At 47.3% G+C, this 15,513-nt stretch overlaps 1 protein-coding gene and 1 long non-coding RNA gene across 4 annotated transcripts; one reads left to right on the plus strand and one right to left on the minus strand.

The window, feature by feature from the left end:
* The first annotated feature begins 263 nt into the window (after window positions 1–263).
* On the plus strand, window positions 264–10,193 carry LOC108012202 (microtubule-associated protein futsch). The gene is made up of 8 exons (XM_036822785.3): window positions 264–766; window positions 1,602–1,783; window positions 1,843–2,304; window positions 2,368–5,736; window positions 5,791–7,507; window positions 7,564–9,142; window positions 9,200–9,303; window positions 9,588–10,193. The coding sequence occupies exons 1-8, from the start codon at window positions 511–513 to the stop codon at window positions 10,085–10,087; spliced, it is 8,169 nt and encodes a 2,722-aa protein (XP_036678680.3). The 5' UTR covers window positions 264–510; the 3' UTR covers window positions 10,088–10,193.
* A 2,252-nt stretch (window positions 10,194–12,445) lies between these two features.
* On the minus strand, window positions 12,446–13,449 carry LOC118879785 (uncharacterized). 3 transcript variants are annotated; one of them, XR_011604360.1, is made up of 5 exons: window positions 12,985–13,449; window positions 12,834–12,911; window positions 12,683–12,760; window positions 12,547–12,618; window positions 12,446–12,487 (listed from the first exon to the last, which is right to left on the minus strand). It is a non-coding gene; the product is annotated as an uncharacterized lncRNA (long non-coding RNA). The 3 variants fall into 3 exon arrangements; XR_011604359.1 differs by lacking the exon at window positions 12,547–12,618 and having other exon boundaries at window positions 12,446–12,510; window positions 12,985–13,429; XR_010655442.2 differs by lacking the exons at window positions 12,834–12,911; window positions 12,985–13,449 and having other exon boundaries at window positions 12,547–12,624; window positions 12,683–12,825.
* Window positions 13,450–15,513: the final 2,064 nt, after the last annotated feature.

A 15,513-nucleotide genomic window follows, 5' to 3' on the forward strand; every position in this document is an offset into this window, starting at 1 on the left:
GTATTACTCTTTGAAACTTATGAAAACATTTTTAAATGTTCAATCTCCGAAAGCCAGTAAAGATATATAGAAAGGTCAACTCAATCCCATGATATTTAAAAAATCCTTTTCCGAGGAAAAACTGGTATGTCCTTACTTGTCCTTACATTCAAAATGTGAAATTGCAGTGGACATGGACCAGAAAAAAAGTACTGCCAACTAGTTCGCATAGGCCAGAATAGTACCACTAACTGGTTCTTCACTGCAGTATTTTCGGGCAACGCGGACGCGGTCACACTGCAACTCGCAACAAAAAATAAAGGCTTTTCTTTTGCTTTAAAATAGGATATTTGCCTGTAAAAGCGCAGTTTTGCGTCCAGAAATATGAGCTCTCGACGCCTCGAAGTGCCGTGCAACCAGAGTGCTTGAACTTGGGCCAAATGCCTCGCGTTTTCAGTGCCTATTGTGCGGTTTAGCCAGTGTAGTATACAGCCCACGAACATTTTCACCCGTTCTCGGGACGCATGAAAAATGGCGGCGTCCTCAGCTGCTGCTGCTGCTGCTGCGGCTGCGGCGACCACCAATCCGATCCCGATTCCCATTCCGGCGGAGGCGATATCCGAGGAGTGCAAGGACGACGACGTCCTCACCTCCACGCTGCACACGTGCGCCAACGATCCGGATTTCGCCGTCATTTGCGCCTTCCTGCAGAAGTTCGCCAAGGATTTGGGCCTCAATTTGCCGAATTTCAAGCATTTGCAGGAGTGGTTGACAAACAACAACGAAGGTGAGTCGGCATGCGTGTGTGTGTGTTTGGCGAGAGAGTGGAAGAGCCACAGAGAGAGTGGGGAAATTGAGGCAGAGATTTGCCAAATTAAGTTATGCCAGGTTGAATTATTGAAAACCCAGGAATTAGTGTTTTTAAATTGGTCTTCTGCGGAGGGTAACCCATTCTCTTTTAGTTTCACTTGGAGAGAGCGCTCGTTTGGCTTTGTGGTAGTAAAAAGAGAGTAAGAGAGAATGCAATCACAGAGAGAGAGAGAGAGAGAACACCTCAGTTTGTTTTCTTCTCCATCAACAAAAACAAATCGAGAGAGAAGTTAACATATCGTATTAGTATCTCTTGTTTTCAAAGGATCCTCTATAAGTCTGTCAGTAACTTCAAAATATTTTGGAAATTGTTTTTACTTTTTTCTCTTCCTAAGACTAAAGTTTCAAATTAACTTTTCCATCTCATAATAATATAATTAAAAATATAATTTGACAATTTTGTTTAAAAACTGTTAATTCCAAAAGTTCTTGAAATTTCTATGAATAATTTGTTTGTTTTACAGTGAATTCATATGTTTGAAGTTTCGAGTATATTTTTTTGAAAAAGTTTTAAAAAACAATTGGTACCTAAAATTTCTTTGTATCCTATTTCCACCATAAAAAAATCATAGGAATTAAATTTATTGTTTTTTAAAGTTGAATAGATTTTGCAATTATTGTAAGAAAGAAATATTAAAAAAGTAAAAAATTCCATTTAATAATTGTTACCTAAAATTTCATTTAACCCTATTTCCCCCATGAAAAAAATATAATATGATTTCCCAATAATTAATAATAACTTATCATTGCAGTTCCCGAACTGAAGGACTTGCACATTAAGCTGCTGCGGAAAACCCGTAAGACGGTCCACGAGAAGAGTTGGGAATCGGCCCTCAGCAAATTCTGCTTCGGTTATTCAATACAAGATGCCTGGGAAATTGAGCGATTCGGTTACAAGAACTCCAGCTTGAAAGTCAAGCTAAGAATATTTAGGGTAAGATACAAATGTCAGACTATGAACTACCATTAATCAACTAACAACTATCCTTACAGGAACTCCTCGAAAGTCAGTTCGAGCGCAATGTTAAATTCCGAAGCCACGTCCTTACTTTAAATGCGAACACCCTGCGCTCGGAGCCGATTGGGCGGGATCGATTGGGTCACGCCTACTGGCTGACCCAGGATGCGGACTGCAACCTGCGTGTCTATCAGGAGCATCTGGACGAGGAGATCTGGCAGGTGGTGGCCACGAATCGGGAAGAGTTCGTCAACCTCATTGCCAGGCTGCGGGGCAATGAGGTGGTGCTTCCCTCGAAGGACATTGGCGAGGCTGACGAGGACACTAGCAGCAGCAACAGTTGTCCCGCCAAGCCACCGCCCCCAGAGGAAAGGGAAGAGGAGGATGAGGAGGAAGAGGGAGGGGAAGACGAAGAGGAACCCGTGAAAACGGTGCCCAATCTGAAGATTAAACTCCGCTCTCCCGAGCAAGAGGAGCCAAAGTCCAAAAGGGTCAAGGTGTGTATCCACAAATTCAATCAATCAAGCGTTCGATAAAAGTATCAATTTTTGCTCTTTCAGCCACTGCTCATCAGCCAAACCAAGCTTGGGGGCAATGCTTCTCCATCCCCAGCTAAAAAGCGTTCCATCGAGGACGTGGACAGCAGCCCCACAGCTTCCCAGGATGAGCAGCAGAAAAAGCACCGGCCCACACTGCTGGATACCAAGCGCATTAAGAAGCCGAGTCGCTACGAGAGCACCAAGGACGAAAACGAAGGAGAGTCCGGAGAGGAGGAAGGGGAGGAGGAGGAAGAAGAGGAAGATGACGAGGAGGATTCTGAACTGGACGAAGGCGAAGAGGAGGAGGACATCGACAGTGCGGCGGCGGATATTGAGGAAGATGACGACGAGGATGAAGTTGGGGAGCCCATCGAGGATCCAACGATAGAGGTGCGTGGCGAAGGATCAGGACGCGACAATGAGGCCATTCCCCAAAATTTTATGGGCGACTATCTTGGCAGCTTCGACTACGAGGACGACCTGGAGCTCAGTGAAGCCATTGCCGATCCGGTGCTCAGTGTGATGGGCGAAGGTTGTGGATCCGATTGTCTCGTGGGGAATGGAAAAACCGAAGCTACGGTAGAGGAGACTACTGCGAAGTCATCGGAGCCAAAGGCCACCTTTTTCTTTGGCGAGCCGGGATGTCTCAAGCTGAGTCCCATGAAGCAAACACCAAAGCCGGAGACGAAGCGTAGCATTTTCGACAGCTTGAGCGAGGAGAAAACGAATGGAGAGACCGAAAAGTGCAGGGAGAGCACCCCGCCACGAAATGGCAGCGAGCTCAAAGATACGTCACCAGATGCTGATGAAACTACAGCATCTGTAGCTGCAACCGAAGAGACTAACAAAAGCCAAGAAGCTGAAAAAAATACAATCTCACAAGAACAAATCAAAGAGGAAGAACGCGAGCCAGTAGCTAAACAGGAATTTAAAATAAAAGTGATCGCAACGAATGAAAAAATCTCCAAAGGGCAAGATGAAACTGAAGGAGTAGAAGATGAAGTCTCTTTATCAGAAAATCAGAAAGAAGAAGTTTCAGATCCACAAAACCACTCAGATGAAGGTGAACCATCCTCATTTAAGAAGGAGGATCTGGGTAAAGTTGTAGAAAAAGAAGGCGATGCCAAGGAACGTGTGACAGAAGCGATCACCAGGGAAAATGGTCCTGTCAAAATAGAAAATGAAGTGTCCCAAAAGGATCAGAAGAACTCTAATAATGCAGTTGGTGCATGCAATGACAAAGTTTCAAGAGAAACTACACCTGAAGTTACACCTACACCTAATCAAAATGAAACGAGAACAAAAACTGAACCGGACACGATAACAAATACTAAGGAAACAACTTCTAGCCCATCCACAAGTGAAATGGAAATTCAATCTGCCCAAGTCACTAATAAATCTAAATCTTCAATCGATGATGTCAATCTTCTGAAAGAGAATAAGGTTAGGCCTGAGGGGGAAACAAAAAGCTTCGAAAGGGCACCAGAAACGCTTCCGCCTGGCAATAATTCCTCCGATCTACCTAAAAATCGGTTAGGATCTAGTAGCGATGCAATCATAATCTGTAACGAGACCATTAAAGTCAATAGCTCCTCCCCCGCAGAAGACAAATTGAAGGAACAAGTACAAAAGGAAATGCAAGGTACTTCCAAAAACCCAAAACCCGAAGAAATTAAAAAACCGATAGATAGTGCTGAGAAGCACAAGCCAGATGAAGAGCCACTTCTAGCCAGGGAGAAAATTTCAGTACCTAAGCCCTCTACACTTTTAAATCGGAAGAGGCGTCTTAATGACTCTCAGCCCGCTCTCAGAAACTCCACCTCCGAAAGCGAAGTGCAGGAGGAGGAACCGCATGAAGATGATCCTACCGCAGATGATCTAGATGTGGGCGGCAAGCGCATTAAGATGCGACCGAAGACCACCAATGTGGAGGCCAGGCGTAAAGTAGAGGCGCAAAAGACGCAGATCGAGGAAACTACTTCGTCCAGCGGCGAGGAGGATGCGCGTAGCCGGCGCAAGATTATAGTTCCTCAGACTAAGCAAAAACCCACTTTAGAGGAAATTATTGAAAAGAAGCTAAAGAAAACGGCAGAAAGGGACTTGCCCGAGAAGAACGACAAGGAGAAGACGCCTGAAAAGATCGCGGAGAAGACTCTGCCACCACCACAGTCAGTTAGAGAAGCTACACCCCCTACCAGCTCCTTTAGTCCCCCAAAGAAATCGCCGATTACCAAGCCGCTAAAGAAAAATCTCCTAACTCAACTGCGTCAGGAGGAGAGTGAGGAGGAAGCCATCCCCAGAAAACGGACGAACAGTGAGACCATCGTGCCTGCCGTTCCTGCAGTTCCCGTTCCCAATGCTACCCTCAGTCACCCGGAGGAACGTCATCGCAAGCGTCGTAGCAGCGAAGATGCCAAGGAGTCCTTTTCCAAGGAATCCTCGCCCAGCGAACCACCTCCGTCAGCCGAGAAACTAAAGCGCAATAACGAGCAGGACATCGAAGAGGAGTTTGAGGATCCACTTGCATCGCCAGTCAGGGATTCTCCGCCTCCTGTTAAGGAGCAATCTCCTCCACCGGAGGGATCTGCTCGCCGTTCTGGTCGCCGAGGTGGTGCTGCTGTCGTTCACTCCGAGCTACCTCAGCCAAAAAGGACGCGAGGTGGAGCCAGGGATAAAGCCCAGTCAGAGGTAAAAGCGGAGGTCAAGCAGGAGTCCGAAGATGAGGATGAAGAAACTGCTAAAGTGTCAGCTAAATTAAAATCGGAGGTCAAAGAGGATCCGGTCAAGGAAACACCATCAAAAGAGAAGTCTTCAGACAAGGATGACATTAAGGAGGAACCTAAAGAGGAGCCCAAAGAGAAGCCAAAGGTGGGTCGGGGACGTGGGCCGCGAAAGAAGCGAGAGGTGGATACCACCAATATCATCGAGGCCAACGACTCGGAGACTCCAGTCCGTCAATCTCGGCGTATTGCCCAGCAGAAGATCAAAGAGGAGGCGGAGCGACGGAAGCAAGAGGAGGTGGCCCTACGAAGCATGAAGCAGGAGCTTAAGAAAAAAAAGAAGGCCGAGAAGGAGGCAGATCCCACAGTGCTGGAGCCCTCGGGCGAGGAATCCGAGTCGGAGGCCAGCGAGGCGGAAGAGGAGGCGCGCAGTAAAAAGAAAAAGAAGTTCCCCGGCAAGGATGGCGCCTGGTCCTCCGATTCAGAAGAGCAACCGGAGAGTGAGGAGGAAGAGGAGGAGCCACCGCACTACGAAACGGATCCCGGCTCGCCGCTCTTCCGCTCCGACCACGAATTCTCGCCAGAATCTGAGCTTGAAGATGAATCCCAGGCGGTGCCTATGAAGCGGGCGCGCACAGTGCGGAAGGAGAACGCTGAGGATCAGGAAGAGGTAAGGATCTTATTTTGGTTAAAAAAAAACAAATTTAATTAAAATTTTGAACAGGAGGATGCAGAGGAAGCGTGCCAAAAGTGCGGGAAGTCTGACCATCCCGAGTGGATTCTGCTTTGCGACACGCCCGCCTGCAACAAGGGCTACCACTGCTCCTGCCTCTCGCCAGTGCTCTTCTACATTCCCGAGGGCGACTGGCACTGTCCTCCCTGTCAGCAGGAGCAGCTCATAACGGCCTTGGAGCGCCAACTGCTACAGTTCGACACACTGGTGGCCCAGAAGCAACAGGAACGGATCTTGGCCGAAGAACAGGCTGAGCTAGCACGGCAGGCGGCCACACTGGCGGCGGAGGACGAAAACTTAAAGAGGGAGAAGGATGAGGACGACGACGAAGATGAGAAGGATGATGAGGTGGTCAGCAAGGCGGAAAAGGTAAAGAGGCGTCGTGGCGATGGACGCAGTAATAGGCGCGCTGCCAAGCGTGGCACCAGACGACGCCGTGGCAACGATTCCGACTCCAGCAATGGCAAATCCGGAGGCAGTGGCTCTGGATCCGGCTCTGGATCTGGTTCCGGCTCAAGCAGCGACAACACCAGCAGCTTCTCGGACTCGGACGACGAACCCATATACAAGTTGCGCAAGCGTCGGCAGATCAACGTGAGCTATCGGCTCAACGAGTATGACGATCTTATCAACTCGGCCTTGAAGAAGGAGATGGACGAGGTAGCGGGAGCAGGGAATCTGGGTCGCGGCAAGGACATATCCACCATTATTGAGGCGGACAAGGATAAGACACAACGAGATGATGAGCCTGCCGAGGGAGAGGTGGATGAGAAGAAAAATGATGAGAAAGCGGAGGAGAAGGCGAAATCTAGCGGCAGTAGCCAGTCGTCGTCTGAGGACGAGGTACCCCTCAAGCGCAACAACAAGTTCAAGCAACCTCCTGCCAAGAAGAAGCCTCGCAAGCTAACCACTTTAGATGTGAGCAGCGAGGAAGATCATGGCAGCGATGAGGATTTCAAGACCTCCAGTTACTCGGACGAGGATACTTCGCAGTCCGGATCCGGGGACTCCGACTCCAGTTTGGAGGTGTACAGGCGACCGGGTCGAGGAAAAAAGCAGAGGAAGGCTGCCAGGAGAGCGGCGCGTGAGAGGCGCAAGGATAGGAAGTTTGTGGTCGAAGGGAGTGACGAGAGTGAAGAGGAGGATCAAAAGCGACGCACTACAAAGTCCAAGAAAAAGAAGAAGGAGGATTCGGACTACACGGAAACCGAAACCGAAGATGACGACGATAATGAGTTGTCCGAAAACGTAGACAGTGCCGATTTGTGCGACGACACCACTTCCGAGAGTGAGGATGGCGCCTGGAATCCTTCGTCCAAGAAGAAAAAGGCGGCGGCCGCTAAAAAGTCAAGTTCGGCAGTTGGCATCGCCAGGAAGTCACCCAAGTTGAAGAAGCCAGTCACCCAACCTGCAAAGAAAGTGAAGCGACTGGAGTACTCCGACGACGACATCAGCGAGAGCGATCTTGGCGAGGAGGAGGATGAGGACGACGAGGATGGCGAGGGTGCACCCTTGTCGGGCAAGGGATCTGGCAAGCAGCCCCGTTCCCAGCCTCTGAAATCGAGTGCATCCGCATCGCAGGCAGGCAAGGGAAAGGGAAAAGGCAAGGCCAAGAAGAAAAAGCCGGCGTCCTCCGAGGAAGAGGATGGCGCAGCTTCCGATGATCGTACTCGCACCCGTGGACGCCGATACGCCTACATCGAGGATGGTAAGTACTTAATGTGATAACTTTTATCATCTACTTTAATTATATTTTCAATCCAGACGACGACAGCTCTGATGGCGGCATCAAACCCGGCGTCCATCGGCCAGACACGCCACCTGAGGAGCGACAAAAGTTCATCCAGCGACAGGAGGAGATCAAGCGTATGCTGGCAGAGAAGAATGCAGAAGGTGCCAAACTGGCGGCTACACCACGTCTCACACCCATTAAGTCGGGCGCCACGGTGCCGGAGAAACGCACACCGGGCAAGACAGCTGGCGGGGATTCGCTCTCAACGGTACCGCTCTCAGTGATTCGGCAGGCCAAGGTGCTGGACATCGATTACCTGCAACGCAAGGGAGAGACAATTGGCGATCTGGACGACGTAGACGAGTCGGAGCTGGATGACGCTGAGCTGCCCGACGACTTGCCGGAGGACATGGAAGACGCCATTGCCCGAATGGTTGAGGAGGAAGAGCAGTTCAGCGCGGCGGTGGCCGCTCGCGAGTTACCTGGAGCAGAGGAAGTTCTGCGCACTACACCCTCCAAGTCCAAGCAATCCAGCAAGCCAACGCCCGAGGCGACGCCAGCATCGAATCCTACTCCCGTACACAGTGCATCTGGTTTGCAGGAGCCACACCGAAAGCGTCTTCCCATGCCCACCATGCATCCGCCGCTTTTGCGCCATCCGTTCCCCGGCCATGGGCATCCTTCCGCGTCCCTGCTGCCCCCACACCCTCCTCACGGAATGCACCCAATGCTACAGCGCCATCTGTCGCAGACTGTTCCCCCACCACAGGCCATGCATCTGCTGCAGAACGCCCTCTCCGCTCCTCTTGGTCAGCCGCTGGGCTGTGGCAATTATCCTACCGGCCCCGGAGCTGCCCAGCACCTGCCTCTGGTAATGTCCATGCCATCTGCCGCGGCGGCGGCGGCCGCTGCTCATCTTATGCAATCGTCGGCCGCCTCGGCTGCAGTACGTCCACCCGAGACAGCAGCGGGTAACACGGCACCTGATTCCAAGCCAAGAGGCAGACGGAAAAAGGTGACACCACTCAGGGATCAGTTGCAGAAGCAGCAAACGGCGGCGGCTGTTACGGCGGCCACATCCTCATCAACTCCGGGACCAGTTGCTCCGGAAAAGGGCAAGGGACAGCCACTCTTCAAGCCGCACGAGGATGCTGCCGCCAGTCCGCCCAATCCGCAAGCCTCTGTGATCACCCGGATGCCGGCGCACCTCCCTCCGCCACATGGAAGAAGTCACGGACCCCCCGGTGGCATGTATCCCAGCAGCGCAGAACTGGCTCGATTCTACAGCCAAGTGGCTAGCCAGCAACCTAGCCCTGGCTCCCGTTCCCCCTCATCGCCGTCTGGACCGCCTAGACATCTCCTGCGACCACAGATGCCGCCTGGTTTGCCTCCAGCCCACGCATCCCTGCGACCCACCTATGGACCGCCGCCGCCACTGCGGGGATCGGTGCCACCCACATCCACGGCAAGCGGCGGAGCGTCCAATTCAAGGCCGCCTTACCTTCACGGAGCCGAGCTTCACGGTGGACCTCCTGGCCCACCCTTGGGAGGAGTCTTCGGCTCGGGACCGCCACCAGCTAGGCATGCATCGTCTCATCTGAACCCCTACAGGTAAGCTGGATTGTTTTTGTAATTGTCAAATCGATTTAACAACTGATTTTTCCACAGGGCACCCCCCATTTATGGCAATCCCAACTACTCGCCTCGTATCGGCGGACCTCCAGGTCCTGGTGGTATGCGCCCAGGATCTGTTGACTACGCGGCCGGAGCACGTAAGCATCTTAGTGAAATTGTTTTATAGTCGGTAGCGTCCCATTAAGCGGGCATAGGGAATAGTACTGCTTAGCCTCTGCCGTCACAGCACAGCGGTTGGCACACACACGTCGATTAAGAAACAATATCGACCGCTGCTTGTACCGCTGTACACTGTACGCGTGGCGGCATAGAAGGAGGAGAACTATTCCGTATCCTCGCTTAATGGGAGGTAGCCTATTGCTGCGTTTACAAATGTTCAGAAATATGCACTCATTAATTTTATTAAATTTATATGTTACAGGTGGATATTCCCCATATGGCTACTATCCGCCGCCCCCACCGCTGACCACTCCTTCTGCCCATGCGGCGCCAAGTTCGGTGATTGTAAGTGCTCCGCCTGCGGTGACGCCAACGAATCACTCGGTCACCACTCTGACGCACGGAAAGACCCTGCCCCCAGCACCTCCAACACCGACGGCTGGTCCACCACCCGCCGCAGCACCTCCAGCAGCAATACCCAGCGAAGCCGGTAGCCACAAGCCATCAGTGACCTCTGTGATAACCAGCAAAAAGCTGACCACCCTGGAGGCGTACCCCATTAGGAAATCACCGATCGCTGCAGTGGGTGAGGTGACGATTCCGGCGGAATCCACAAGTTCACCGGCTGCCATCGCCGAGGATGACTCGGGATCGGCCCATGACACCAGAGCTCCACCATCCGCAGCGGGAGCACCTGCCGTGGGCGAGTTTAGTGGTTTGGTTAGCTACTTTAGCTCGCAACAGGATGATTATGACACATAACAAACGCCGCCGGGCGCATAAAAGAATTTGTATATATTGATTTTTAGAGTTACAAATTAAATTACATAATAGACGTAGCAACCCTGGCAATAATTTATCCTTAAAAGCTTTGTGTTTAATTCGTACTTCTGCAAAAGAAACCTGATCCAAATTCTCTTAAAAGTTGTCCAAAGATACTTTTTATGCCGCGTTTGGCAATCACTTTATGTTTTACTAAAATGTATTACAAAACTTTAAATTTGTATGTTCGTTTGATTTTACTTTCACTCTCAGCAGCTTTCTTTTTAATTAATTTAGTTCCCTTGTTTGTGCTCTTACTGTTTAGCTGACATCAAGCATCAACTACTTTTAGTATTCTGTACATTTTTTGAACTCTAAAAAAATATGCGTAAGTTATTATGACACATACCATTAATATTATATGAACATAAAAGAAACTAATGATCATAAATAAATATAGTCAATAAATATAAACTTAATACAATGCAAAAGCTTGTCTGCGTAGACCTGTACACAAATTATAGTTTGAGTTAATTAAATAATTAAGCAATTGAAACGATAATGCAGTGCATAATTCAAAAATTAAACATACGTAACCATTATAATATAACGCAAATGGTATACTAAAATCAAAGATGGACAAGAACCTAATGTTCATAATAAAACTATATATCATTAGTTGCAACCATTAAAAAACGTCGTTTTTAATGTAATCATGAGCTATTTCGGCACACGTTTCTGGTGATCATTTCATAATGAAAGAACGAGTTCCGGAATGTATTTATTTCCGACTGGGTAGGAATACATCTATAAGTATATATGAATATTCTGAATCAGCTTTTATCTGCCTGACAGTTTTTAGGCGATTACTCTCATAGTTGCAGAGCTACGATGACGAAATGTTCACCTTTTGAAGTTTAAAAAAGGGAAGTTTTGGTCAGCCTTGTAAATATTTTCATATCTTAAAGCTGCCCAAAGAAGCGTAAAGAATATATAGGGATATATTTGTTTCTGTTTTGATTATAATTTCATTTATATATTTTATAGCGAGCTGCCCAAGAGAACTTGTCGGAATTAAGGAGTTTCTATTTTATTTTATTTTTTTTTATATTTTGGGAACAGCGAATTTTTCAGGAGGTGTTTATGGTTTTTTGTTTTAAAGCTCTCTAACCGGTTCCGCTCCAAGTACACTAATCCATCAAGCAGCGCCAAGAGTGCGCTTTCACACAATCCTCAGTTGAAGACACGCTCCACCGACGCTTAGTCCTGATACATCTAATTAACTATACCCAACCGTTTCTTTCGTGGATTTTTTGATGACGAAACTCGAATTCTGGATATGTTATAGTGGGGAATACAATGTGATGTACTTGAAAACGCCGTCAATTTCGATGTGGCAGCGACTCATGGGGAGCAGAGCAAGAGGAAGTAGAGTATCTGGCCATCTGCGACATCTATTCGGGAATTCGATGGAGAAGTCGACGATGAGGCCGCCACGACTGATGGAGCAGTCCCACGCCCACGTCGGCGACTTGGGGTTCGTTCTTCGGGACAAGCCTCACCCGATCTTCCGCCGGGAGGGGTGCGATCTACGCTACACAGATCTGATTTCGCTGAAGCAGGCGTTGTGCGATACCCTCCTGGAAGTGCCGACGCTCTTGGGGGAGCTGATGCATCTGTCCACCCAGAGTGAGGTGATCAGCGCGGACTCCACGCACCGCTTCCCGGGACAGGGACTGTCCCATCCGATAAACGGCTCGTGCCGCGGCGACCTCATCGTAAACTTTCTGATTGAGATTACGAAAACGATGTCACAGAAGGGCAGTTCCCCACTCTAATTCCTCTTGCCCTGCACCCCATAAGCTTGTAGTCTTATGGGGAGCAGGGCAAGATTAACTAGAGCGAGGATCTGGCCCACTCTGACATCGTTTTCGGAAACTCGATCGGGAAGTCGACGATGAGGTCGCCGCGCACGGGCCTTTTGGGGCATTCCCAGACCCGAGAAGCGGCGCGTCGAGTCCGTACTGATCACCTCATCATGGGTGAAGAGATGCAGCGGCTCGCCCAGGAGCATCGGCACTTGCAGGAAAGTATCACACAGCGCCTGCTTCAGCGAGATCAGGCCCGTGAAGCGGAAATCACACCACTACCGACGGAAAATCGGGTGTGGCTTGGCGCACAGTAGGGCACCACGTCGCCCTCCTTTGGAAAGATGATACTGGTGTCCCCTTCCAGCCCGGAGATATCGCGATGTTCAGTGGCTTCTCCCGTTGAATCACACGGCCGCTTGATGGCGAGATGGTTTTTTCCTCCAGTGTCACAAAAAGGTCATATTCTTTCGCCGGAGTCTTTGGCAGTCAACCGCTGTCGTCGTTGTCGGAGAACTCGGAGCACATGGTTCTGATGGATTTCTAATTAATGGCCTAAGAATTTAAAATAAGATGCACTTTTTAAAATACCTTGAAAATATGTTGTACGATTAGATCCAAAGGCACAATTTGGTTAAACAGAAATGTCTACGGTGACTATGCCTATAGCTTGTCACAAGAAATTTAAAATAAAATAATTTAAAATAAGATGCACTTTTTAAAATACCTTGAAAATATGTTGTACGATTAGATCCAAAGGCACAAATTGGTTAAACAGAAATGTCTAAGGTGTCTATGGCTATAGCTTGTCACAAAAAATTTAAAATAAAAAAATTTAAAATAAAATAATTTAAAATAAGATGCACTTCTTAAAATACCTTGAAAATATGTTGTACGATTAGATCCAAAGGCACAAATTGGTTAAACAGAAATGTCTAAGGTGTCTATGGCTATAGCTTGTCACAAAAAATTTAAAATAAAAAAATTTAAAATAAAATAATTTAAAATAAGATGCACTTCTTAAAATACCTTGAAAATATGTTGTACGATTAGATCCAAAGGCACAAATTGGTTAAACAGAAATGTCTAAGGTGTCTATGACTGTAGCTTGTCAAAGGGACTAACTTCGATTAATTTTCGACTTAAGACAAGTCAAGACTTCATTTTTAGCACATTATACCCTCTGCACACAGCCGCTTAAAATTGCAACAGCAATTCTTGTTAACATAGAAAATCGCTGAAGCGAAGAGCAGATCGGCAAAGGCAAACACAAGGGAGTTTTCGCATCAGCGACCGAATTCCCCTGGGGGGATTTATCCCTCCATAAGAAATATACTTGTAGGAAAGAGACGGAAAAAGGCGCTATAACTCGCTGCAGCGGAAAATGGGACCGCACACACAAGTCGATTTAGTATTCCACTGATTTATTCAGTATTTTTTAAAGAAGGAAATGCATTGGAACTGCAATGGCGCCGTTAGGAGAAAATTGTTGTTGGTGCAGGCCCAAGGAGCCTCAGGAATCCACTTAAAAGTGCAACAGCGATTCTTAAGCGGCTGTGTGCAGAGGGTAATAGATCCTTAAGCCTAGTACTCACATCGACGAAAATCACGAGCTAACCATAGGAGTGAGGTCAGTTTTTCAGCGCGGTACTCAGATGATCTACGGAAATAGCAGAAAAAATACCAGATTTAGCAAGAGAATTTCGATGAACGCCGTTTGCCGCGGCCCAAAGAATGGCGGTGTTTGTGCAAAACCATTGTGGAAACAAAAGATTAAAAACGGAAGAAAAACCCCAAAACCCCTGCAGAATGTCAGTGCAGATAAAAAAGGACGCCTAATCCAAGCTCTTGCTTATTACTGTGGGACTTCATCGACAGGAAGCAATACCACAACAGGGAAAATCCGCAGAATAGTTGAAGTGATGGAGGAGATCCACTAGAGAATCCCAGGGGGAAGAAACACAGGGAGTGGGACTTCGCCCCCTACATGAACATCTTGCCGGGCGTGTCCTCGCAAATCAAGTATCTTTTAAGCAGAACGATCTCCGACAAGCTCTCCATTGGGAAACCACATGACCCTACCTCCACCAGCTTTTTGGCAGCTAAAGCGGATGCGGCGTGTCCTCAGCCGGCTTTTATAGGGAGGAGGGCGTCCGCTAAGGTACAGCTGAAGAAGCCATTGCCAGGATGCTGACCGACTTCCTGCAGCATCAGGAGAAAAAAACCCCGTTCCCAATCCGGCTCTCACTTTCTCAAGGTCCAATATGGGACTCGGAGCTGGACTATAGATGGCGCGGGAAAGATAGCGAAGCATCCGTGGGACGAGAAGGAAGCCCTAAACTTCTAACTTACATACTTTCGTTTAACATTCCGTATATTTTTATTTTAATTTCTTTGTGCACCAACGAACTCTTATTTTTTAAATTGCTCCAGTTGATTTGTTTTCCGTTTAGCAACAAGCCCAGCTGCTTGACAGTAAGATCATGCCACATGCATTGCGGGTGAACTTTAAAAACTTCGGTCACAATACAAAAAATAAGATTTTTCGACTAGTGAATCTCTTAGCCGATCTGAGTAGCTTTAACTAAGCTAAGCAATTTGCATATCCTTGGATAACTTATTAGGGCAATGCCTACTAATACGGGCAAAAAGTATTTTTTTGATATTTTTTTCGGTGTATTTTAAAGTTGACTTAAAACTATTTATTTTAAGCTAAGATTAAATAGAAACTAACTTACAAAACTTAAAAAAAAAAAACATGTTTTTTTAGCTTCAAAGTGTAGGACTGCCGCGTACGGTTGTAGAGAACTAAACATACTTTTGAATACTCGGGAATTATGATTTTTAAAAGTAAAAAAAACGCTCGATCTTATCCACAAAGTATGAAATGTTTTCTACTTTATGGGTGAACTTTGATTTCGGAACAAATACCTAAACAGTATGTTAAACTTCATTTAAAAATGGTTTTCGTTTTTAAAAAAGTTTAAAGTGAGGATTTTAGGGAATTGATAACAAATAATTTTACTTGGAAAACCGTTACTTATAGCTCTGTTATTTGAAACTCTTTTATCCCACAAAATATTACTGAACATTACGGAACATATTTCAAATGGAATACTCTCCTCTGAAAAGTGGCAGGCTCAGTAGCAGCTCTTCGAAGGGTGGCAACGTTGGCCACACATCGATAGCAGATATTCAGGAAAACCGATAGACCCTTGTCGATTTCAGGATTCGTTAACAAGTCAAGCGGGTCTAGCCACAAAGCCCATCTGCTGGAGATGAATGTTATTGGTCATTGCCAGAATAACCGTCTCCCAAGTCTATAACTCTACTACACGGTCAGACTTTGGGCCATTGAGTCTTTTTCGTTAGAAATGGCCAAGTTTATTTTTTTATTCAATAAACTTTAGTAATAACATTAAAAATTTTATCATCATTTTATCTTACAGCGAAATTTGTAATAATCTAATCTAATATTTAGCTTCTATTATAATTAAATTTTTCAATTATTTAAGACCAAAAATATTAAAAAACGCTTACTTCATAATAGTTCCCTGG

Source organism: Drosophila suzukii, chromosome 2L (genome assembly GCF_043229965.1).
Source record: "Drosophila suzukii chromosome 2L, CBGP_Dsuzu_IsoJpt1.0, whole genome shotgun sequence".
Classification (NCBI taxonomy): Eukaryota; Metazoa; Arthropoda; class Insecta; order Diptera; family Drosophilidae; genus Drosophila; species Drosophila suzukii.